This window comes from Trachypithecus francoisi, unplaced genomic scaffold (assembly GCF_009764315.1).
Source record: "Trachypithecus francoisi isolate TF-2019V2 unplaced genomic scaffold, Tfra_2.0 Lachesis_group11, whole genome shotgun sequence".
NCBI classification, from domain to species: Eukaryota; Metazoa; Chordata; class Mammalia; order Primates; family Cercopithecidae; genus Trachypithecus; species Trachypithecus francoisi.
Genome location: NW_022681456.1, coordinates 78,279,998 through 78,304,959, shown reverse-complemented (window position 1 = coordinate 78,304,959; position 24,962 = coordinate 78,279,998). Strand labels below are relative to the sequence as shown.

Below are 24,962 nucleotides of genomic sequence, written 5' to 3'. Positions count from 1 at the left end.
CTCCCAGGCGGCCGTGGGGGGCAGCAGAGGGGACAGCGACAGGTGCGGGAGCCCCTCCCGGGGTAGAAGTGGAAAGGCGGGCTCCGGGGTCTGTTCTCAGGCTGGAAACCACCCCCGCCCCCCATCCAAATCCCAGGAGAGGCCCGGCCGGCGCCGGGTCTGGAGGAGGAAGCGGCCGGAGACAGTGCAATTTCACGCGGTCTCTTTGGCTCGGGTTCCTGGGCTGGGTGGATGAGTTATGGGGTTTCGAGTCTGGGAGAAACTGAGGTGGCCTGGACGTGAGGCAAAAAACACCCTCCCCCTCAAAAACACACAGAGAGAAATATTCACATTCTGAGAGAAAATCCACCAAGTGAACCAACCGGCTAGGGGAGTTGAGTGATTTGGTTAATGGGCGAGGCTAAATTTCAGGGGGCAGGGCTTTGGAGCGCTTACCACTCCCTCATTCATTACCCTTCCCTGGATCTGGGGGCTTTTGGAATCTTGACCTCCCCTTGGCCCAGCTCCTGCAGAAAAATTAGGGTGAGCCCCATCCTCGATCTGCTCCGCCAAGTTGCGGGACCGCGGGGCGTGGCGCGCTCGGGGCGGGCAGTCCGAGGCTCCGCAATCCCTACTCCAGTCTCGCGCGGGAGGGGGCGCGGCCGTGACTCACCCCCTTCCCTCTGCGTTCCTCCCTCCCTCTCTCTCTCACACACACACACCCCTCCCCTGCCATCCCGCCCCGGACTCCGGCTCCGGCTCCGGCTCCGGCTCCGATTGCAGTTTGCAACCTCCGCTGCGCCGCAGCAGCCACCAATTCGCCTGCGGTTCAGGTGACTCTTGCCTGGATGTCCTAGTCTAGGGGCCCCCGGGCCGGACTCGGCTGGGCTCCCTTCACCCTCCGCGGAGTCATGAGGGCGAACGGCGCTCTGCAGGTGCTGGGCTTGCTTTTCAACCTGGCCCGGGGCTCCGAGGTGGGCAACTCTCAGGCAGGTAAGTGGCGCGAGAGCACTGGCGGGCTCGGCACCTGGGAGCCGGAACCCAGTGCGCGCAGCCTCTAAGGGCATGGGCAGGGTCTCAGGCGGCGCGGGGGTGTGGGTGCTGCCCCCGGTACGCCGGGACCACCTGGGAGTGGGGCGATCAGGCTCGGGTTATCGGCGTGGTCCGGCCGAGGGCGGCATTCCTGGACCCTCACGCCCCCTTCCCCAGAGCGTCGTCGACCCTCTAACTGGTCTCCCAAAAGAGGCTGAGGCCGAAACAGTAGTTCACACTTCTGAGGGGCCCTGCAGGGAGCGGAGCAGGGACCTTAATTCTGTAAACAAGAGGTGCTTGGAGGTGGGGGCCTTGGCGGAAGGGTCTCGGTTTGCTCGCCAGCCCCCTGCCCCCCACCCCGCACCGATTTCTGCTACTCCTAGTTTCGTTGTTTTGCCGACAGGGCGGAGCTACAGAAGGTTGGAGGGGGTTGTTGTTCTCCGGTGTTGGAAAAACAGGAGCGGCACCTCCTCTTCCGTGAGTGAGCCTGCCCTGGGGAGGTCTGAGATTAACCAGAGGGCCAAGTTCAGGTGACATCAGGCGGGAGGCCCAACAGAGTTTGGCGCCCGCTTTCCTCAGAATAGCAGAGCTTGAGCAACATCTCTTTGTCAAGATCCAGGTCAACTCAACTCATATTTATTGAGCATCTACTATACACAAGGCGCTGGGCCAGGAACTGTAGGGGCAAGGATGTCCAGCCTCTTGTCTTTTCTCTCCCCAACCGGAGGATCAAGAGGGCACCTCTACTACTTTCTAAGCCTCCTGCCTTGGGGAGTCCTACCTGGGCCCATCTTGTGCCCCCTGCCCCCATTTTGCTTATTGTCTGCGGACCCTAGACAGAGCCCTGGATTGCTCTTCTCCAGTCCTCCCCCGACTCCCATGCTATCTGAGCCCACCCCTTTGGGGTGTCTCTGGGACCGCAGACACCTGAGGTTTGAAGTTCTGTGGATCTCCTCCCTTCCCCCCAGATTTCAGCTTGGGGTTTGGCACAGCCAGGGCCCCTTCCCCAGTGTGGGAGTGGAAGAAGCCACCTGTGCTTCCCCCACAGTTGCTGGGCCTAAATTTAGATCCTGGGATTTTTAGATGTGAACACTCCCAGCTGGTGGAGGGGGGTGGTCTGGGGACTGGCGTGGGAGGGAGCAGTGGGGTGACTGTATAACTGTCCCATCCAGACTCCTGCAATCTTCACCCAGAAACCCAGGAGTACCAGAGTCTGGCCACCCTCCCTGGGTAGGCAGGAGGCAGGCATGGTTGGGTCTCTTTACCCTTTATCTGGGTCCTGCAGCCTCTGGGCATCCGGCCCTGTCTCAGTCCTTCTATAGCCCCTTTGTCCTGGCTCTGATGGGGGTGGGGGATGTTGGAGGGGAGGCTTCTGGTTGAGGAGGGGCTGGAGATTCTGGCTCTATCCCACCCCTAGTGCTCTCTACCAAAGGAGGGCCTGTGCAACTGCCCCTCCTTATGTTCCTGGTCCCTGGGTACAGGAGGGATTTTTATGATTCCCTTCCCCTGCCCTGCTCCCCAAGCTGCCTAGCTCCTCCCCAGATGTGTTGTTTGTGCTCCCTTCCTGCCTAGGCCCTTTGCCCCCTGTTTGTGTAATATGGACTTTACCCTCAGGGAAGCAGGGAACTGGGCTACCTCTAACACTGTAGCCTTCCAAGCACAGACACAAAGTCTGCACAAACACATACGGGCACGTGGGATAGATGGGGCCACCTGAAATACTTCCTGCAAGGAAACCCAACTATAGGTTCCTGGGCCAGCAGGACCAATGTGTACGTGTTCATGTGTATGTTGTGTGTGTATGTGTGTGCCCACACTACTACTTCCCTGTGCAGAAAACTTGGCTCCTCCCTTATCTGGGGAGAAGGGTTGGCACTATAACTTGGGAAAGGGGGTGTCCTGCCAGGAAGGGGATTGGGGTGGGGCTGTTCCAGAAATGACTAACCTTCCTAGTCTCTTTCATTTCAACCCAAGGACCCTGGAGTTACCAGCTCCTCTGGAACTAGCTCTCTTTGCTGGGGCTAGCCAACCTTCATGGGGAGTGATAAGGAGCCCTCCAAGGTCAAGAAGTCAGACTAGGGGTATATAAGAGGGATTGGGGCCTCACTGGTCTCCCTCCCTCCATTCCCACTGTTGCCTCCCACTGACTACCACTGCCTCAGGGAAGGGTGGCTGGAACAGGTGGTATCTACCCCCTATTCCCCACCCCACACATGGTCTTTCGCTGAACCAGAGGAAAGAGACTGGGGTAGGGCTTCAGAGTCCAGGATTTCCCATAGCCCAATGTCCATCACATTTGCAAAGAATGAACTCCCAAGGCTGACATGCCATGTGCCTCTAGTCTAGGCTCTCCCCTAGTGCGGGTGAAGATTGCCATGGTGAAAGGCTTTTTCATGAACCTCTTCTAACAGTGAAATTGGATGAAGGCTCAGTGTGGGGCATCTCCTACTATTTCTCTCCAGGTGTCTCTGTATTTGCTAAAAAACACTCTAGGGCTGGAAAGTGATGCTGAGGTTGCTAGAGTGTGCTGGGATAGGGAGAGAAAGTGAGAAGGAAAGCCTGAGTTTAGGAACGGGGGGAGGCAACCAGCTTCTTATCTTCCAGCTTTAAAGACAAAGCTCCCATTGACCCCCCCCTCCCCACCACTGCCAGAGCTCCCTCCTCTACTGAGGTCACTTGTCTGAGCCCAAGGCTTGAGGGTGGAGGGGAGTGCTGCTGAGGACGGGGTGTCTAGGGATAGGGTGGGGCAGCCCCCCTCCTGGATAGAATCGCCTCATTGTGGGCTGGACTGTGGCCCCAGGCACTGCCCCCACCCTCTGCCCCCATCCCACCCTCAGTTGACACAATAGGGGCTGTGTACTAGCCCCAAAGAGATATTTATTCCAGGACCTAGAGAGAGGCAGGATGAGGGTAGAGAAGTGAGTGCCCTACTTGGAGGGGGAGAGGAGGGTAATCAAAGTTTCGACCCTTTCCTAACTTCTCTTTTCTAGGGAGGGAAACAAATTCACTGTCATCCTTCTCTATTAACCCCTTAGTACCCAAAGTGGCACCCAAAATAGGCACAGAGGGGTCCCAGGTAGAAAAAGGAAATCTTTTCACCTTCCCATTCATGGGATGGTAAAGGGATTCTGAGAAGAGAGAAAGCTCTCACGCCACTACAGCTTCTGCCTATCGCTTGTGGGAGGGTTGGAGGCAAATGCCCTCTGATCCTGTCTAATGTAACTGGAAGAGAGCAACCATGGGGGTGATCTTGGGGGATGGTAGATGGGCTGAGAATTTGTGTCCAGCCCTCAGCCACTCTTCCCTCTGCTTTGAACAGTGTGTCCTGGGACTCTGAATGGCCTGAGTGTGACCGGCGATGCTGAGAACCAATACCAGACACTGTACAAGCTCTACGAGAGGTGTGAGGTGGTGATGGGGAACCTCGAGATTGTGCTCACGGGACACAATGCCGACCTCTCCTTCCTGCAGGTTAATGTGCCCGCCACCCTCCTTCCTCAACCTGCTCCTCTTTATTCTCCCCTAGAACCCTCCTTCCCTCTTCAGGGCTACCTTCTGCTGGAGTTCACCCTTCCTAAGACTCAGGAGCTCCTAAGATCCAAACCCGCATATTTCTGGGGACAGTGGCTGTAATCTGGGACCTATGGTCTCGCTGTTGTAGCCAGGGATATATAGGGGACGGGGCAGAGGCAGGGGCAGGGACAGGTGGTGTTCTGTGGTAGTGCAAGGTCAGCAGGGACTAGCGCAGAGAGACACCTGAGGACTGAGAGGGTACCTAGGGAGATGAGGAAAGAGCCCTCCTGGCATGAGGAGCTTTGAGGAGAAAGCTGCCTGTCTTCACTCCCAGAAGTGACACAGTAGTGTGACACAGTCTACTCCCTACTCCAAAATAGGAATTAGCAAGAGTTAAGGCGAGGTGCAGTGGCTCATGCCTGTAATCCCAGCACTTTGGGAGGCCGAGGAAGGCAGATCACTTGAGGTCAGGAGTTCAAGACCAGCCTGGGCAACATGGGGAAACCCTGTCTCTACAAAAATACAAAAATTAGCTGGGCATGGTGGCACGCACCTATAGTCCCAGCTACTTGGAGGGCTGAGGTGGGAGGATTGCTTGAGTCCAGGAGTTTTACGCTGCAGTGAGCAGAGATCATGCCACTGGACTCCAGCCTGGGTGACAGCGAGACCGTCTCACCAAAAAAAAAAAAAAAAAAAATGGCCAAGTGCGGTGGCTCACGCCTGTAATCCTGGGACTTTGGGAGGCCGAGGCAGGCGGATCACCTGAGGTCAGAAGTTCGAGATCAGCCTGACCAACATGGAGAAACCCCATCTCTACCAAAAATACAAAATTAGCCAGATGTGGTGGCGCATGCATGTAATTCCAGCTATTTGGGAGGCTGCGGCAGGATAATTGCTTGAAGCCGGGTGGCGGAGGTTGTGGTGAGCCAGGATCGCGCCATTGCACTCCAGCCTGGGCAATAAGAGCTAAACTCTGTCTCGAATTTTAAAAAAAAAGAAAGAAAGGAAAGAAAGAAGGAAGAATTAAGAGTTAAAGAGTCTTTAATGTGGCCGGGCACGGTGGCTCAAGCCTGTAATCCCAGCACTTTGGGAGGCTGAGACGGGCGGATCACGAGGTCAGGAGATCGAGACCATCCTGGCTAACACGGTGAAACCCCGTCTCTACTAAAAAAAAAAATATACAAAAATTAGCCGGCGAGATGGCGGGCGCCTGTAGTCCCAGCTACTCGGGAGACTGAGGCGAGAGAATGGCGTAAACCCGGGAGGGGGAGCTTGCAGTGAGCTGAGATCCGGCCACTGCACTCCAGCCTGGGCGACAGAGCGAGGCTCCGTCTCAAAAAAAAAAAAAAAAAAAAAAGAGTCTTTAATGCCTGAAGGAGGAGAGGGGATTGAGATTTTTTTGCCCTGTTGTCTCTCTCATTGACATAATCTGCTCTGTCACAGTGGATTCGAGAAGTGACAGGCTATGTCCTCGTGGCCATGAATGAGTTCTCTACTCTACCATTGCCCAATCTCCGCGTGGTGCGAGGGACCCAGGTCTATGATGGGAAGTTTGCCATCTTCATCATGTTGAACTATAACACCAACTCCAGCCACGCTCTGCGCCAGCTTCGCTTGACTCAGCTCACCGGTCAGTTCCCGACGGTTCCTTCCGGCCTCACCCCTCAGCCCTCAGACTGGTACCTCCTTGATGATGACCCAAGGCTGCCCACTCTAAGTGCCTCTTCCAAGGTGCCTGTCACCTTGGCAACTGTCTAATGGTCCATTGCTCCCTAAGCAATAGAGGGCCCCCAGTAGGGGGAGCTAGGGGCATCTACTCCAGGGAAAGGAACCACGTGTCCTGGTGGGGCTGGAGTCAGAGCCGGATCTGTTACCATTTCTCTAACTTCAAAGTACAATGTACTGGAGGCCAGGTGTGATGGCTCACACCTGTAATCCCAGCATTTTGGGAGGCCAAGGAGAGCAGATCACTTGAGATCAGGAGTTTGAGACCAGCCTGGCCAACATGGTGAAACCCTGTCTCTACTAAAAATACAAAAAAAAAAAAAAATTAGCTGGGGATAGTGGTGTGCACCTGTAATCCCAGCTGCTCAGGAGGCTGAGGCAGGAGACTCACTTGAACCTGGGAGGCAGAGGTTGCAGTGAGCTGAGATCGCACCACTGCACTCCAGCATAAGTGACAGTGAGACTCCGTCTCAAAAAATAAAAAATAAAAAAAAAACCAAAGCACAGTATACCTGGATGTCCCTCCTTCCCTAGGAATTCTACCTTTGCTCTCCTAAACCAAACCCCTATGAGCTGGAGGAATATAGGAGTTAAAAACCACCTGTCCATCTTCTACTTCTCCCTGTCCCAGTCAGTTGGAAAACACATGGGCAGGGCTTGTGGGAGGGGATGTTGAGTCAGAAATCTTCTCTCCCTCTCTCCCTTCCCCTCCCCCACTAGCTAAACCGGATCTGGACAGGTGACTGAGGAGGCAGGAGTTTCTTTTGGCCTGACTCCTCGTCTTATAAAGGGAGCCTTCTCTGCAGCTTGATTTAATTGGACCTATCTGTCTGCCTCGTTCTCCCACTCCTGAGTCTCAGGTGTCCTTTTGGATGGGTGGAGAGGTAAGGAAGAGGCGTACTGCTGTGGCCCTTAACCCTGTCACTTCTTTCCCTACCTCAGAGATTCTGTCAGGGGGTGTTTATATTGAGAAGAATGATAAGCTTTGTCACATGGACACAATTGACTGGAGGGACATCGTGAGGGACCGAGACGCTGAGATAGTGGTGAAGGACAATGGCAGAAGCTGTAAGTGACTGTGATCAAGACGGCTCCCCAACCCCATCAAACCGGAGTGACTCCCTTCTTTCCATCATCCTTACATTCCTGATCTGAACCCGCCTCCCCACTGAACAAACACCTCAGGTCCCTGACTCAGCAGCCCACCAGGACGGACCATGCCAGTCCCCTGGAATCTAAACTACAGAGGAGATGTTTCAAGAAAAGGAGTGGATAGGCCGGGTGCGGTGGCTCACGCCTGTAATCCCAGCACTTTGGGAGGCCGAGGCGGGCGGATCACGAGGTCAGGAGCTCAAGACCATCCTGACTAACATGGTGAAACCCCGTCTCTACTAAAAATACAAAAAAAAAAAAAAAAAACCACTAGCTGGGCGTGGTAGTGGGCACCTGTAGTCCCAGCTACTCAGGAGGCTGAGGCAGGAGAATGGTGTGAACCCGGGAGGTGGAGCTTGCAGTGAGCTGAGATCGTGCCACTGTACTCCAGCCTGGGCGACGGAGCGAGACTCCGTCTCAAAAAAAAAGAAGAAAAGGAGCAGACCGAGCATGGTGGCTCATGCCTACAATCTCAGCACTTTAGGAGGCCAACGTGGGAGGATCACTTGAGCCCAGGAGTCCAAGACCAGCCTGGGTAACATAGCAAAAAATCTACAAAAAATTTAAAAATCAGAGAGGCGTAGTGGTTCACACCTGTAATCCCAGCTACTCAGGAGGCAGAGGATTGCTTGAGCCTAGGAGGCTGCAGTTGCAGTGAGCTGTGATTGTGCCTTTGTACTCTAGCCTGGGCAACAGACTGAGACCCTGTCTCAAAAAAAAAAAAAAAAAATTCCCTGGGTACTAAGCAGGGAAGCCAGATCTTTAGACTCCACATCTGTTACTTGTTCCACTAGAATATACTCCCTTCTCTTCGGAGCCCACCTTCCCCTGACCATTCACATGCATATATTCCTGCATATATTCAGTTTGCCCAGGAGGAACCAAGTTCCTGGGTTGGGACTGGGACTAAGGTTGGCATTTGCCCAGTCCCTCCCCTTCAGCTGCCCACTGGGTAGTGTGGAGGCGTGGCCCCACCCCTTGTTGACAGGTTCACTTGAGCCCAGCCCTGCTCTCCAAGGGCAGGGAGGGACACAGCCCTGGCTTTTTGCTTCCCGGGATTGAGGTGCCTGTGTAGTGACATCATACCCTGTTGATTCAAACAAGCCTTTCTTAGCCCTGATGGCCCCTTGTGTTGCCTTCCTTCCCAACCAGGTCCCCTCTGTCATGAGGTTTGCAAGGGGCGATGCTGGGGTCCTGGACCAGAAGACTGCCAGACATGTGGGTTTGAACTTTCCTCCAAAAACTTTACTCATACACTTTCATATCCCTTCTTCCCCAAGCCTGGGTCAACACTGTGGGGGAGGAATGAGCAGTGGCCTCAGGATTCAGTCCTAGGAGCCCTAACAGCCATGCTTTCTCTCCTTCCATAGTGACCAAGACCATCTGTGCTCCTCAGTGTAATGGTCACTGCTTTGGGCCCAACCCTAACCAGTGCTGCCATGATGAGTGTGCTGGGGGCTGCTCAGGCCCTCAGGACACAGACTGCTTTGTATGTACTCTTTCCATTGCCTGGGTTCTGAAGTTGGGATGTGGCCTTTGAGGAGGAGGTGGGGGTACACACATAACATAAATCTGATGAGCCTCCTTTTTTCCCAGGCCTGCCGGCACTTCAATGACAGTGGAGCCTGTGTACCTCGCTGTCCACAGCCTCTTGTCTACAACAAGCTAACTTTCCAGCTGGAACCCAATCCCCACACCAAGTATCAGTATGGAGGAGTTTGTGTAGCCAGCTGTCCCCGTAAGTGTTTGAGGGGAAGGAACAATGATCAACAATAGTAGATCCAAGATTTTAGACAAAATTGTGGGAGGCAAAAAGAATCCAGTTGGTGATAAATAGGGAGATTGGTGAATGGTTATGATCATCTAACCACTCCAGTGAGTGACCCCTATGTCCTGCCCTCCCATGACTTCAGCTATCACCCTTACTTCTGCTCCTTGTAGCAACAAATAGTGAAGAGACTTTTGAATCTATAGGGCAGCACTTAAGGGACCTAGGGTGGCAGATGGGGACAAATCCAGTGCAGAGCCGGAGGGAGCCCAGGCCCACAGCAAGGGTTCCATTGGTAGCTGGTAGTGTTCTTCCCTCATCTCTAATGGTGTCCTCCTCCTCTTCCCTAGATAACTTTGTGGTGGATCAAACATCCTGTGTCAGGGCCTGTCCTCCTGACAAGATGGAAGTAGATAAAAATGGACTCAAGATGTGTGAGCCTTGTGGGGGACTATGTCCCAAAGGTGGGTAGGAGATGGTAAGAAGTTGTAAAGAGACAGCCTTTCCTCTGAGCCTGCTCAGACCACCCCCACTGAATCTCTCTTACGTTTACAGCCTGTGAGGGCACAGGCTCTGGGAGCCGCTTCCAGACTGTGGACTCAAGCAACATCGATGGATTTGTGAACTGCACCAAGATCTTGGGCAACCTGGACTTTCTGATCACCGGCCTCAATGGGTTAGAGATCCTGCCTTCCCTCCTTAGAACCCAGCCCATGCACCCCTCACAGTTCATTTCATTGGCCTAAACTTTCCTATGTGGAGCTGACTAGGAATCAAAGTCACAAAATTCTAGCCTGTTACAAAGGACCTGAAAGAATGCTTAACACATCCTCCATCCAGGCCTTGGGTCCCCTCAGGAATATCTTTGAGCAATTCCGTATCACCCTACCAAGGAACAAGGGACAGGAACAGCATATCCTCTTTCTGAAAGTTTTCTTTTTTATTGTCTTTTCTTTTTTGAGATAGAGTCTCGCTCTGTCACCTAGGCTGGAGCGCAGTGGCGTGATCTTGACTCACTGCAGCCTCGACCTCCTGGAATCAAGTGATCCTCCCACCTCAGCCTCCTAAGTAGCTGGGACTATAGGCACACACCATCATACTTGACTAATTTTTTTGCATTTTATGTAGAGACAGGGTCTTGCTATGTTGTCCAGGCTGATCTCAAACTCCTGTGCTCAACTGATCCTCCCATCTTGGCCTCCCAAAGTGCTGGAGATCACAGCACCCAACTTACTTAAAGTTTTCTAAAAGTTCTTCTTTAAATTTGGATAAAAATCTGTCTTCAGGGCCGGGCGCGGTGGCTCAAGCCTGCAATCCCAGCACTTTGGGAGGCCGAGATGGGCGGATCACAAGGTCAAGAGATCGAGACCATCCTGGCTAATACGGTGAAACCCTGTCTCTACTAAAGAATACAAAAAAAAAAAAAACTAGCTGGGCGACGAGGTGGGCGCCTGTAGTCCCAGCTACTTGGGAGGCGGAGGCAGGAGAATGGCGTGAACCTGGGAGGCGGGGCTTGCAGTGAGCTGAGATCTGGCCACCGCACTCCAGCCTGGGCAACAGAGCCAGACTCCATCTCAAAAAAAAAAAAAAAAAAAATCTATCTTCAGGCTGGGCATGGTGACTGTAATCCTAGCACTTTGGGAGGCTGAGGCGGGCGGATTATGAGGTCAGGAGATCGGACCGTCCTGGCCAACATGGTGAAATGCCATCTCTACTAAAAATACAAAAATTAGCTGGGTGTAGTGGTGCATGTGCCTATAATCCCAGCTACTCGGGAGACTGAGGCACAAGAATCACTTGAACCCAGGAGGTGGAAATTGCAGTGAGCCGAGATTACACCACTGCACTCCAGCCTGGCAACAGAGCAAGACTCCATCTCAAAAAAAAAAAAAAAAAAAAAAAATTCTGTCTCCCCGTGACTTTTAGGTGTTTTCACTCATTCTGCTCCTTGGAGCAACAAAGAACAAAGGGACTTTCTAGACTGTAGGACAGCACTTAATATATGTGTGTGTGTATGTGTCAGAAAAAGAGAGGAAAAAAACCACTATGACCACCTGTTTTTTTTTTCCTTTTTTTATTTTGACATAATTTTAGATCTACACTGAAGTTGCAAGAATGGTGTAAAATTCCCCATATACTTTTTTTTTTTTTTTTAATTGAGACAGAGTCTCACTCTGTCGCCCAGGCTGGAGTGCAGTGGCGCGATCTCGGCTCACTGCAAGCTCTGCCTCCCGGGTTCACACCATTCCCCTGCCTCAGCCTCCCGAGTAGCTGGGACTACAGGCGCCCGCCTCCACGCCCAGCTAATTTTTTTGTATTTTTAGTAGAGATGGAGTTTCACCGTCTTAGCCAGGATGATCTCCATCTCCTGACCTCGTGATCTGCTGGCCTCGGCCTCCCAAAGTGCTGGGATTACAGGCGTGAACCACCATGCCTGGCCTCTTTTTTTTTTTTTTTTTTAAGACAGAGTCTCACTGTCTTCCCCAGGCTGGAGTGCAGTGGTGCAGTCTTTGGGTCACTGCAACCTCTGCCTCCTCTGCCTCCCGGTTTCAGGCAATTCTCCTGCCTCAGTCTTCTGAGTAGCTGGAATTACAGGCATGTGCCACCATGCCCGGCTAATTTTTGTATTTTTAGTAGAGACAGGGTTTCACCATGTAGGCCAGGCTGGTCTCGAACTCCTGACCTCAAGTGATCCACCCGCCCCAGCTTCCCAAAGTGCTGGGATTACAAGCGTGAGCCACCGCGTCCGGCCCCCCATATACTCTTTACCCAGATCCTCCAAATGTTAACATACCACATGTGGCTGGACGCAGTGGCTCATGCCTGTAATCCCAGCACTTTGGGAGGCCGAGGCAGGTGGATCACTAGGTGTGGATCACAAGGTCAAGAGATCGAGACCATTCTGGCCAACATGGTGAAACCCCATCTCTACTAAAAATACAAAAATTAGCTGGGTGTGGTGGTGCACACGTAGTCCCAGTTACTCAGGAGACTGAGGCAGGAGAATTGCTTGAACCCAGGAGTCGGAGGTTGCAGTGAGCCGAGATTGCTGCCACTGCACTCCAGCCTGGGCAACAGAGCAAGACTCTGTCTTGAACAAAAAGGAAAAAAGTTGGCCGGGCGCAGTGGCTCAAGCCTGTAATCCCAGCACTTTGGGAGGCCGAGGCGGGCGGATCACGAGGTCAGGAGATCGAGACCATCCTGGCTAACACGGTGAAACCCCGTCTCTACTAAAAAATACAAAAAACTAGCCGGGCGAGGTGGCGGGCGCCTGTAGTCCCAGCTACTCGGAGGCTGAGGCGGGAGAATGGCGTAAACCCGGGAGGCGGAGCTTGCAGTGAGCCGAGATCGCGCCACTGCACTCCAGCCTGGGCGACACAGCGAGACTCCGTCTCAAAAAAAAAAAAAAAAAAAGTCTTCCTTTCCTATTTGTTTACTCTTACGGATACTTATTTTATTCTAGTCAATGGTTATCTTCTTTTACAATCATTATTTATTTTAGCCAGCCCCTCCAAACTGGCTCCTGTGTTCTTTGGGCTGTACCCTTAATTCTTTGAGTCTTTTCTTGTCTGCACAAGATGCTCTAGGCTCATATTATAGTTCCCCCATCCCAGCCATTTCTCCAAGGAATGTTTCCTTTTAGTGGAGAATGATATTTAGAAACCAAATTCTGAGGCTTGGTGTGCTCACTGCCACTGAATTATACCTTTACCTTATTGACTGGTTTCTACTGTTCTACTCAGAGACCCCTGGCACAAGATCCCTGCCCTGGACCCAGAGAAGCTCAATGTCTTCCGGACAGTACGGGAGATCACAGGTGAGTGGTAGAGAGTTTGGCCTTTTAAAATAGGCGAACCACTGGCATAAATTGCGGTATAGCTACTTGAGAAAATCATGTCCCAAGTTACAGGGGAGGAGCTAGGAGAACCCAAGAAAGATGAAGTCTGCCTGCCCATATGCCTCTCTCCAACCCCTCAGGTTACCTGAACATCCAGTCCTGGCCGCCCCACATGCACAACTTCAGTGTTTTTTCCAACTTGACAACCATTGGAGGCAGAAGCCTCTACAAGTAAGTAAAGACTATGGCGGAAGTGGCATCTTCGGGCAATGAGGCCTGTGTCATAGGCATTCTTGAGTAAAATACAAGGCACCATCTCATACAGCAGTGCCTCAAAACCAAAGGGTTTCAGAGTTTCATGAGGAAAAGGCAAAAGGAGGGGGATTCCCTCTCAGTGGATCTGACTAGCACTGAGCAAATTTCTTGACTAACACGAATCCGTTGAATAGTTAATGTTCCCTTAGTAGTCTCTCCTCTCATCCCGTCTCCTTATTCTCAGCCGGGGCTTCTCATTGTTGATCATGAAGAACTTGAATGTCACATCTCTGGGCTTCCGATCCCTGAAGGAAATTAGTGCTGGGCGTATCTATATAAGTGCCAATAGGCAGCTCTGCTACCACCACTCTTTAAACTGGACCAAGGTGCTTCGGGGGCCTACAGAAGAGCGACTAGACATCAAGCATAATCGTCCGCGTAGAGACTGCGGTGAGGGAAAGGGTCTGCTGGGTGGTGAGAACAGGGAGTCAGGGAGGAGAGAGCTGAAAGGACTATTCCGCCCTAGACATGGGAGTAGGGTTGAGGGATGGAACCAAGGAGAAAGGGGCTGTTAGGCTGGAAGCAGTAACGAGGAAGAATAATGAAGAGAGGGCTTGCTGGGAGTCCTCAGACTCCTCTCCTAACCCACCCCTTCCTTTCCAGTGGCAGAGGGCAAAGTGTGTGACCCACTGTGCTCCTCTGGGGGATGCTGGGGCCCAGGCCCTGGTCAGTGCTTGTCCTGTCAAAACTACAGCCGAGGAGGTGTCTGTGTGACCCACTGCAACTTTCTGAATGGGTACAGTGAGGGGAGCCAGTCAAAGATGGGTGGGGTTGGGGCCCTGCCATGGAACTGTTCAGGTGGCATATAATAAAAGCCTTTAGACAGCTTTCTGCATATGCCTTGGTGGGAGTGAGGTAGGAGACCAGGTCATGAAGGTCAGGACTTGGAAGTGACCCCTCTCCCTTTATTCCCACTGCAGGGAGCCTCGAGAGTTTGCCCATGAGGCTGAATGCTTCTCCTGCCACCCGGAATGCCAACCCATGGAGGGCACTGCCACATGCAATGGCTCGGTATAGTAGCAGCACCAGGATCTCCAAGGGAGACAGAGAAAGGGCAATACTTGGAGCATCTGGGGAATGATATGGCTAAGGATAGCACAGAGAGGCCAGATAATGCTAGGGCCTGCAGATAGAAGATCCTGAATGTCTGGGTTGGTCTTTGCTGGGAGGTATGGAATTGACCTTGGGATCTGATTCTTCCTGACCTTCTCTCTTCCACTCAGGGCTCTGATACTTGTGCTCAATGTGCCCATTTTCGAGATGGGCCCCACTGTGTAAGCAGCTGCCCTCATGGAGTCCTAGGTGCCAAGGGCCCCATCTACAAGTACCCAGATGTTCAGAATGAATGTCGGCCCTGCCATGAGAACTGCACCCAGGGGTGAGTGATGGGATAATAAGGAGAGGGGGTCAGGTGGAAGGGTAGGAGCACAGAACTAGGGTGAGGGAAGCGGAAGCAGAAAGAAGAGAGAGGCTGTGATTTAAGAATCACTTCCAGCTGGCCAAGTGCAGTGGCTCACACCTGTAATCCCAGCACTTTGGGAGGCCAAAGCAGGTGGATCACCTGAGGTAGGGAGTTCGAGACCAGCCTGACCAATATGGAGAAACCCCGTCTCTACTAAAAATATAAAATTAGCTGCGCGTAGGCCGGGCGCGGTGGCTCAAGCCTGTAATCCCAGCACTTTGGGAGGCCGAGACGGGCGGATCACGAGGTCAGGAGATCGAGACCATCCTGGCTAACACAGTGAAACCCCGTCTCTACTAAAAATTAAAAAACTAGCCGGGCGAGGTGGCGGCGCCTGTAGTCCCAGCTACTCGGGAGGCTGAGGCAGGAGAATGGCATGAACCCGGGAGGCGGAGCTTGCAGTGAGCTGAGATCTGGCCACTGCACTCCAGCCTGGGTGACAGAGCGAGACTCCGTCTCAAAAAAAAAAAAAAAATTAGCTGCGCGTGGTGGCGCATGCCTGTAATCCCAACTACGTGGGAGGCTGAGGCAGGAGAATTGCTTGAACCCAAGAGGCGGAGGTTGCGGTGAGCTGAGATCACATCATTGCACTCCAGCCTGGGCAACAAGAGCGAAACTCCGTCTCAAAAAAAAAAAAAACAAAAAGGAAAAAAAAAAGAATCACTCTCAGCTGTGTAGCGAAGGATTGGAGAAAGGGAAAATCAGTAATAACACAAAATTACACCACAGTTTTGGGAACGTGGAATAACCTCAGTTCAAGAGGGTTTCACTGAAGAGGGGCTTGGGGAGAGCTAGTGAGCTGGGGGTGGAGGCCATGTCTTGGCATCAGCTTTGGGCTCCAGGATGGGATGCCATGGTAAGTTCTGAAACAAGCTTTTGTATGTTGAGGCTGTTGAAATTGAGCCTCTGTTGTCCAAGCTCTCATTTAAGGTAGTGACTTTCTACCCTAGGTGTAAAGGACCAGAGCTTCAAGACTGTTTAGGACAAACACTGGTGCTGATCGGGTATGATGGGGTTGGAGATTCTGGAAACTGGGGATATTTGAGAGTTGGGAGAGAGGTGGTTACCTGGAGAGAAGAGCAAGGCTCTCTTCATTCTGGCCTTTTATGTACGCAGTCCACGATCACTGGACACTTGGGACTCAAGAATGCAGGCTTCGGCCGGGCGCGGTGGCTCAAGCCTGTAATCCCAGCACTTTGGGAGGCCGAGACGGGCGGATCACGAGGTCAGGAGATCAAGACCACCCTGGCTAACACGGTGAAACCCCGTCTCTACTAAAAAAAAAAAAAAATACAGAAAACTAGCCGGGCGAGGTGGCGGGCGCCTGTAGTCCCAGCTACTCGGGAGGCTGAGGCAGGAGAATGGCGTAAACCCGGGAGGCGGAGCTTGCAGTGAGCTGAGATCCGGCCACTGCACTCCAGCCTGGGCGACAGAGCGAAACTCCGTCTCAACAAAAAAAAAAAAAAAAAAAAAAAAAAGAATGCAGGCTTCGGCCGGGCGCGGTGGCTCAAGCCTGTAATCCCAGCACTTGGGAGGCCGAGACGGGCGGATCACGAGGTCAGGAGATCGAGACCATCCTGGCTAATACGGTGAAACCCCGTCTCTACTAAAAAATACAAAAAAAGAAAACTAGCCGGGCGAGGTGGCGGGCGCCTGTAGTCCCAGCTACTCGGGAGGCTGAGGCAGGAGAATGGCGTGAACCCGGGAGGCGGAGCTTGCAGTGAGCTGAGATCTGGCCACTGCACTCCAGCCTGGGCGACAGAGCAAGACTCCGTCTCAAAAAAAAAAAAAAAAAGAATGCAGGCTTCTGGACTTCCCTTCCTAAGATTAACTTTCAGTAGTCAAAGAGTGGTCCAGATTTAGGTTGGTCCCTCCAGTGCTTAAGGATATATATGTGAATGTTAATTTCTTGCCCTAGATCTGCATCATACCTTCAGCACAAGTATAGTTGACATTTGTAAGGAAGATACAAACCCAGGATAATGTTGGGTTTCTATATATCCCATAGGAAAACCCATCTGACAATGGCTTTGACAGTGATAGCAGGATTGGTAGTGATTTTCATGATGCTGGGCGGCACTTTTCTCTACTGGCGTGGGCGCCGGATTCAGAATAAAAGGGCTATGAGGCGATACTTGGAACGGGGTGAGGTGAGTACTTAGCTTTTGTTTTTTCTTTTCTCTCTCTTTCTTGCTTTTCTTTCTTCCTTTCTTTCTCTCTCTCTCTCTCTCTTTCTTTCCATGCCCCGGAAGTCTCTTTATAGCTTAATTTTGAGTGGTACCCTGTGCACCCAGGGGTCAATGATGACATGAACATCACTCCCCTCCTCTTTCCCCAGAGATTTGATCCCTTTCTTCAAGGAAGTAGTGTGGTCCCCTAGAAAGAACACTGGTCAGCGAAATAGGAGGCATGCATTCTAGTCCTGATTTTGCCATTAATTTGCCACATGACTTTGAAGAAGTTCCTTATCTTCTCTGTGCCTCAGTTTATGCATCTATACAGAGGAAATAACATTTATCCTTCCAGGATGGCAATACGGTTAAAGGGGAATGATGTATGTGACAGTGCTTTGGAAAGCACAGAGCACGGTATAAAAGGTACTCACAGTGGTAATAGTATTACCAACTCTCCCTAGCTGTCTCCTTCCCCACTTCATGTTCCTCCATCAAAGGGAAAACCCTGATTCCTGATCTCATGAGCACAAATAACTTCCTCAATTCTAAGGGTCTGTACCTCAATATGCCTATGATGCATTCCAGGACTAATGGTCCTTCCTCTTCCTGCCCTTTCAGCTCTGCCACTTTTGGCATTCACCTATGGGGAGCGGGTTGGAGTGGGACATGGGAATAGCCTTTCCTGAGCACCTCCTTCCCATTTGCTCCTCAGAGCATAGAGCCTCTGGACCCCAGTGAGAAGGCTAACAAAGTCTTGGCCAGAATCTTCAAAGAGACAGAGTTAAGGAAGCTTAAAGTGCTTGGCTCGGGTGTCTTTGGAACTGTGCACAAAGTGAGTGACCCATAGGAATTCTGGAGAGGTGGGGAAGGCATCTAGGACAAAGGGGTGAAAGATTTTTGCAAAGGACTGACCTAGGGAGAATGACCTTATGCCAACTGCTGCCCCAAACTTCCCAGGGAGTGTGGATCCCTGAGGGTGAATCAATCAAGATTCCAGTCTGCATTAAAATCATTGAGGACAAGAGTGGACGGCAAAGTTTTCAAGCTGTGACAGATGTAAGTGAAGGAAATTCTGTATGCTGCTAGGAGAGAGGACAATATTAGATACAATCGCCGGGCGCGGTGGCTGAAGCCTGTAATCCCAGCACTTTGGGAGGCCGAGACGGGCGGATCACGAGGTCAGGAGATCGAGACCATCCTGGCTAACACGGTGAAACCCCGTCTCTACTAAAAAAATACAAAAATCTAGCCGGGCGAGGTGGCGGGCGCCTGTAGTCCCAGCTACAGCGGAGGCTGAGGCAGGAGAATGGCGTAAACCCGGGAGGCGGAGCTTGCAGTGAGCTTGCAGTGAGCTGAGATCCGGCCACTGCACTCCAGCCCGGGTGACAGAGCAAGACTCCGTCTCAAAAAAAAAAAAAAAAAATTAGATACAATCATGTAGAAGCACGGTCCTGTGCTTCTCAGCAGCTACTATGTTAGCCAGAATGTTGGCGGGGGGCCTGGGCTGGCTGTGCACAGGCTGAGTGTACGTGAACCTGTTGGTTTCCTAGATATCACCTTTTGTGTCTCTTAGCACATGCTGGCCATTGGCAGCCTGGACCATGCCCACATTGTGCGGCTGCTGGGACTATGCCCAGGGTCATCTCTGCAGCTTGTCACTCAGTACTTGCCTCTGGGTTCTCTGCTGGATCATGTGAGACAACACCGGGGGGCACTGGGGCCACAGCTGCTGCTCAACTGGGGAGTACAAATTGCCAAGGTGAGAGAAGCCTGGAGGAATTCTGTGATAAGAACTGCCTGGCTGAGGGCCAGCCAGGAAAAAGTGGGAAGGTTGAAGTTCTGAGAGGTGGGGTCCCCAACCCCCGGGCTGCAGACTGGTACTGGTCCATGGCCTGTTAGGAACCGGGCCACACAGCAGGTGAGTAGCAGGCGAGTGAGGGAAGCTTCATCTGTATCTACAGCCAATCCCCATCACTTGCATTACTGCCTGAGCTCTGCCTCCTGTCAGCTCAGGGGCAGCATTAGATTCTCTTAGAAACATGACCTCTATTGTGAACTGTGCATGTGAAGGATCTAGGTTGTGCACTCCTTATGATAATCTAACTAATGCCGGATGATCTGAGGTGGAACAGTTTCATCCCAAAACCAACCCTCCCTTTCCCCTGGAAAAACTGTCTTCCACAAAACCGGTCCCTGGTGCCAAAAAAGGTTGGGGACTGCTGCTGAGAGGTACCTTCAAGATTTGGGAGAATTCCAGATCTCAGTGACTGATTCCCCCAACCTTAAGAATACTTTCTTCCCCTCTACCTACAGGGTATGTACTACCTTGAAGAACATGGTATGGTGCATAGAAACCTGGCTGCCCGAAATGTGCTACTCAAGTCACCCAGTCAGGTTCAGGTGGCAGATTTTGGTGTGGCTGACCTGCTGCCTCCTGATGATAAGCAGCTGCTATACAGTGAGGCCAAGGTGAGGTGACACAAAGGATAAGGAGGTGGGGGTGGAGTGAAGCGTGGGGATAGGGAGCAGCCAGTGGTCTCTTCCGGAGGCAAGCAGATGCTTCATGGTAAGTTCTAGGAGAGGAGGCTGCAGATGCCAGATATTTTAGTTCAGAGAACACCAAAGAAAAGAATGGTCAAGAACTTGGGACTTGGAAATGCTAAGAAAATGTGTGGAAATAAACTTGTGATACCTCTTTCTTTAATCTGCAGACTCCAATTAAGTGGATGGCCCTCGAGAGTATCCACTTTGGGAAATACACACACCAGAGTGATGTCTGGAGCTATGGTCAGTGCATCTGGATGCCCTCTCTACCATCACTGGCCCCAATTTCAAATTTACCTTTTGAGACCCCCTCTTAGAATCTCTAAGCACTTCAGATTTTTATGTCAGATCAGGTTCTGCCTGCCCTTCACTTCATGCCCATGTCTACTATTTTGCCAGTGACTAGTCCATTTCTTCCTGCACCAGGTGTGACAGTTTGGGAGTTGATGACCTTTGGGGCAGAGCCCTATGCAGGGCTGCGACTGGCTGAAGTACCAGACCTGCTAGAGAAGGGGGAGCGGTTGGCACAGCCCCAGATATGCACAATTGATGTCTACATGGTGATGGTCAAGTGTGAGTTACCAGCTGAGCCCAACCATTTCCTTTCTTTCTTTTTTTTTTTTTTGAGACGGAGTCTCACTCTTATCACCCAGGCTGGAGTGCAATGGTGCAATCTCGGCTCACTACAACCTCTGCCTCTCGGGTTCAAGCGATTCTCCTGCTTCAGCCTCTGGAGTAGCTGGGATTACAGGCGGCCACCACCACAGCTGGCTAATTGTTTTATATTTAGTAGAGAGGGGGTTTCACCATGTTGGCCAGGCTGGTCTCAAACTGCTGACCTCAGGTGATCTGCCCTCCTCAGCTTCCCAAAGTGCTGGGATTACAGGTGTGAGCCATTGTGCCCGGCCTGACCGCGGCCATTTTCTTACTTCCCTCTGTACTCCTCTTGTGGCTCTATTCCTTTTTTTTTTTTTTTTTTAATGGAGTCTCACTCTGTCGCCCATACTGGAGTGCAGTGGCGTGACCTTGGCTCACTATGACCTCCACATTCCAAGTTTAAGCAGTTCTCCTATCTCAGCCTCCCAAATAGCTGGGACTTTAGGCATGCACCACCATGCCCAGCTAAATTTTTTTGTCTTTTTAGTAGAGACGGGGTTTCACTACATTGGCCAGGCTGGTCTCAAAGTCCCAACCTCAGGTGATTCACCCGCCTCGGCCTCCGAAAGTGCTGAGATTATAGGTGTGAACCACCGCGCCCGGCCATGGATGTATTCCCTTTTATGTCTCTACCTCCTACATCTTATCTCTAGGTTGGATGATTGATGAGAACATTCGCCCAACCTTTAAAGAACTAGCCAATGAGTTCACCAGGATGGCCCGAGACCCACCACGGTATCTGGTCATAAAGGTGAGCAGGGAGTAGGAGATACTAAGGAAATTTAGAAAAATGAAGGGTTGGCTGGAACCAGGATTCCCCCTAACAATCACTTATCGATATAGAGAGAGAGTGGGCCTGGAATAGCCCCTGGGCCAGAGCCCCATGGTCTGACAAACAAGAAGCTAGAGGAAGTAGAGCTGGAGCCAGAACTAGACCTAGACCTAGACTTGGAAGCAGAGGAGGACAACCTGGCAACCACCACACTGGGCTCCGCCCTCAGCCTACCAGTTGGAACACTTAATCGGCCACGTGGGGTAAGACACCTTCTAATTACCCAACACTTTGCACCCTGAACCCTCACAAACCCTACAGATACCCAGATTAACTACTTAAATGGCCCCCATGGTGAATATAGATTTCTCCCTCCATCTTAACCTTTTCCTTATTTTTTCATCCTAGAGCCAGAGCCTTTTAAGTCCATCATCTGGATACATGCCCATGAACCAGGGTAATCTTGGGGAGGCTTGCCAGGTAAGTTCTGATGCTGAGAGGCTGGGTTTTAGGATCAGATTGATAGGAGTAGTGTGGAAGACATTAGAAACCTTTGAGGTTTAATCAGTGGTCTGCAAAAAAGAAGGCAGCGAGGGCCGGGCGAGGTGGCTCATGCCTGTAATCCCAGTACTTTGGGAGGCCAGAGAGAGTGGATCACCTGAGGTTAAGAGTTTGAGACCAGCCTGGCCAACATGGTGAAACCCCATCTCTACCCAAAATACAAAAAACTAGCTGGGTGTGGTGGTGCACACCTGTAATCCCAACTACTCAGGAGGCTGAGACAGGAGAATCGCTTGAACCTGCGAGGGAGAGGTTGTAGTGAGCTGAGATGGTACCACTGCACTCCAGCCTGGGTGACACAGCAAGACCCTGTCTCTTAAAAAAAAAAAAAAAAAGGCCAAGTGCGGTGGCTCACGCCTGTAACCCCAGCACTTTGGGAGGCCCGAGGTGGGCAGATCATGAGGTCAGGAGTTCGAGACCAGCCTGGCCAACACAGCAAAACCCTGTCTCTACTAAAAATACAAAAAACTAGCTGCACACGGTGGCAGGTGCCTGCAATCCCAGCTACTCAGGGGACTGAGGCAGGAGAATCACTTGAACAGGGAAGCGGAGACTGCAGTGAGCCAAGATCATGCCACTGCATTTCAGCCTGGGCGACAAGAACAAGACTCTACCTCAAAAAAAAAAAAACAAAAAAAAAGGCAGGGAACAACTCAATTTCCTTCTAAACAAATGTCTCTTCTTTCCTCATCATGTAAATCTCCTTGCATTATTTTCTGTTTATTTTCTTCCTTAGGAGTCTGCAGTTTCTGGGAGCAGTGAATGGTGCCCCCGTCCAGTCTCTCTACACCCAATGCCACGGGGATGCCTGGCATCAGAGTCATCAGAGGGCCATGTAACAGGCTCTGAGGCTGAGCTCCAGGAGAAAGTGTCAACGTGTAGGAGCCGGAGCAGGAGCCGGAGCCCACGGGCACGTGGAGATAGCGCCTACCATTCCCAGCGCCACAGTCTGCTTACTCCTGTTACCCCACTCTCCCCACCAGGGTTAGAGGAAGAGGATGTCAACGGTTATGTCATGCCAGATACACACCTCAAAGGTGCCTGACTCTTCCTGGGGCTTTCCTCAATTCTTCCTCGAATCCTTTCCCCGGGCTCCTCTTGTTTTTTCTTCTCTGATCATATGCCTCTCTGTCCTATTAATTTTTTCAAATTTTCCCCTACCCCCATGAAGTTATCCGCATACCTATCCTTTCTTCTCAACCCCCAGGTACTCCCTCCTCCCGGGAAGGCACCCTTTCTTCAGTGGGTCTCAGTTCTGTCCTGGGTACTGAAGAAGAAGATGAAGATGAGGAGTATGAATACATGAACCGGAGGAGAAGGCACAGTCCACCTCGTCCCCCTAGGCCAAGTTCCCTTGAGGAGCTGGGTTATGAGTACATGGATGTGGGGTCAGACCTCAGTGCCTCTCTGGGCAGCACACAGAGTTGCCCACTCCACCCTGTACCAATCATGCCCACCGCTGGCACAACTCCAGATGAAGACTATGAATATATGAATCGGCAACGAGGTGGAAGTGGTCCTGGGGGTGATTATGCAGCCATGGGGGCCTGCCCAGCATCTGAGCAAGGGTATGAAGAGATGAGAGCTTTTCAGGGGCCTGGACATCAGGCCCCCCATGTCCATTACGCCCGCCTAAAAACTCTACGTAGCTTAGAGGCTACAGACTCTGCCTTTGATAACCCTGATTACTGGCATAGCAGGCTTTTCCCCAAGGCTAATGCCCAGAGAACGTAACTCCTGCTCCCTGTGGCACTCAGGGAGCATTTAATGGCAGCTAGTGCCTTTAGAGGGTACCCTCTTCTCCCTATTCCCTCTCTCTCCCAGGTCACAGCCCCTTTTCCCCAGTCCCAGACAATTCCATTCAACCTTTGGAGGCTTTTAAACATTTTGACACAAAATTCTTATGGTATGTAGCCAGCTGTGCACTTTCTTCTCTTTCCCAACCCCAGGAAAGGAGGTTTTCCTTATTTTGTGTGCTTTCCCAGTCCCATTCCTCAGCTTCTTCACAGGCACTCCTGGAGATATGAAGGATTACTCTCCATATCCCTTCCTCTCAGGCTCTGACTACTTGGAACTAGGCTCTTATGTGTGCCTTTGTTTCCCATCAGACTGTCAAGAAGAGGAAAGGGAGGAAACCTAGCAGAGGAAAGTGTAATTTTGCTTTATGACTCTTCACCCCTTAGAAAGACAGAAGCTTAAAATCTGTGAAGAAAGAGGTTAGGAGTAGATATTGATTACTATTATAATAATTCAGCACTTAACTATGAGCCAGGGATCATACTAAACTTCACCTACGTTATCTCACTTAGTCCTTTATCATCCTTACAACAATTCTGTGACATAGATACTATCTCATTTCACAAAAAGGGAAGTCGGGCATGGTGGTTCATGCCTGTAATCCCAGCACTTTGGGAGGCTGAGGCAGAAGGATAACCTGAGGCAAGGACTTTGAGACCAGCCTAGCCAACATGGTAAGACCCCATCTCTTAAAAAACAAAAACAAGAAGAAGAAAAAAAAAAACTTTAGAACTGGGCGCAGTGGCTCATGCCTGCAATCCCAGCACTTTGGGAGGCTGAGATGGGAAGATCACTTGAGCCCAGAATTAGAGACAAGCCTATGGAAACATAATAAGACGCCGTCTCTACAGGGAAAAAAAAAAAAAAAAAGAAACTGAGCCTTAAAGAGATGAAATAAATTAAGCAGTAGGTCCAGGATGCAAAATCCTCCCAATTCCTGTGCATGTGCTATTACTGTAAGGTGCCAAGGAAAACTGATTTAAGTCACAGCCCTTGTTTACAGGGCACCGTTTGTTTTTGCACTGAATCAAGTCTAACCCCAACAGCCACATCCTCCTCCTATACCCAGACATCTCATCTCAGGAAGTGGTGGTGGGGGTAGTCAGAAGGAAAAATAACTGGACATCTTTGTGTAAACCATAATCCACATGTGCCGTATATGATCTTCACTCCTTATCCCCAAGATCCACTTTTAGAAGCCATTCTCATCTAGCAGTGAGAAGCTTCCAGATAGGACAGAAAGAAGATCCAGCTTCAGCTTCACACCTCTGTCCCCTTGGATGGGGAACTGAGGGAAAATGTCTGTTGTATCACTGAAGTTTTTTGTTTTGTTTTTATACATGTCTGAATAAAAATGCCAAAGTTTTTTTCAGCTTCCTGTCTGTCAAATGAAAACATTTCGTATAAGAGATCTGCTCCTCAGCAGTGGATAGTCACCTTTCTGTCTTCTGACAGTGCTACTCTGTCCCATGCATATTTCTCTAGTCCTACTATTACTTGGTATTTCTTTAGAACAAGCATAGAGCATAGTCCTTTTCATTAAGGGTTTTAGTAGGAATCTACAAGGCAACCAATTGGGAATAACAAAAAGAACCCACGTGCTTGAGGATTTATAAAAAGCCCTATACGTGTCCGGTCTCTTTCAGAGGCCAAATACTGAAGCCTTCAGATGC

The 24,962-nt window shown here is 51.2% G+C and overlaps 1 protein-coding gene across 2 annotated transcripts; it reads left to right on the top strand.

Moving 5' to 3' along the window:
* Positions 1 to 449: 449 nt before the first annotated feature.
* On the top strand, positions 450 to 24,179 carry ERBB3 (erb-b2 receptor tyrosine kinase 3). Of its 2 annotated transcripts, none has more exons than XM_033221725.1 (28): positions 450 to 972; positions 4,331 to 4,482; positions 5,968 to 6,154; positions 7,192 to 7,317; positions 8,554 to 8,619; positions 8,772 to 8,890; positions 8,998 to 9,139; positions 9,520 to 9,633; positions 9,725 to 9,845; positions 12,913 to 12,986; positions 13,148 to 13,238; positions 13,507 to 13,712; positions 13,926 to 14,058; positions 14,243 to 14,333; positions 14,546 to 14,700; positions 15,735 to 15,788; positions 16,793 to 16,934; positions 17,671 to 17,790; positions 17,916 to 18,014; positions 18,532 to 18,717; positions 19,272 to 19,427; positions 19,670 to 19,745; positions 19,929 to 20,075; positions 20,813 to 20,910; positions 21,003 to 21,194; positions 21,340 to 21,411; positions 22,229 to 22,529; positions 22,700 to 24,179. In XM_033221725.1, the coding sequence occupies exons 1-28, from the start codon at positions 891 to 893 to the stop codon at positions 23,224 to 23,226; spliced, it is 4,029 nt and encodes a 1,342-aa protein (XP_033077616.1). In that variant the 5' UTR covers positions 450 to 890; the 3' UTR covers positions 23,227 to 24,179. The 2 variants fall into 2 exon arrangements, with proteins under 2 accessions (XP_033077616.1, XP_033077617.1); XM_033221726.1 differs by lacking the exon at positions 450 to 972 and adding an exon at positions 1,232 to 1,488 and having other exon boundaries at positions 22,700 to 23,405.
* Positions 24,180 to 24,962: the final 783 nt, after the last annotated feature.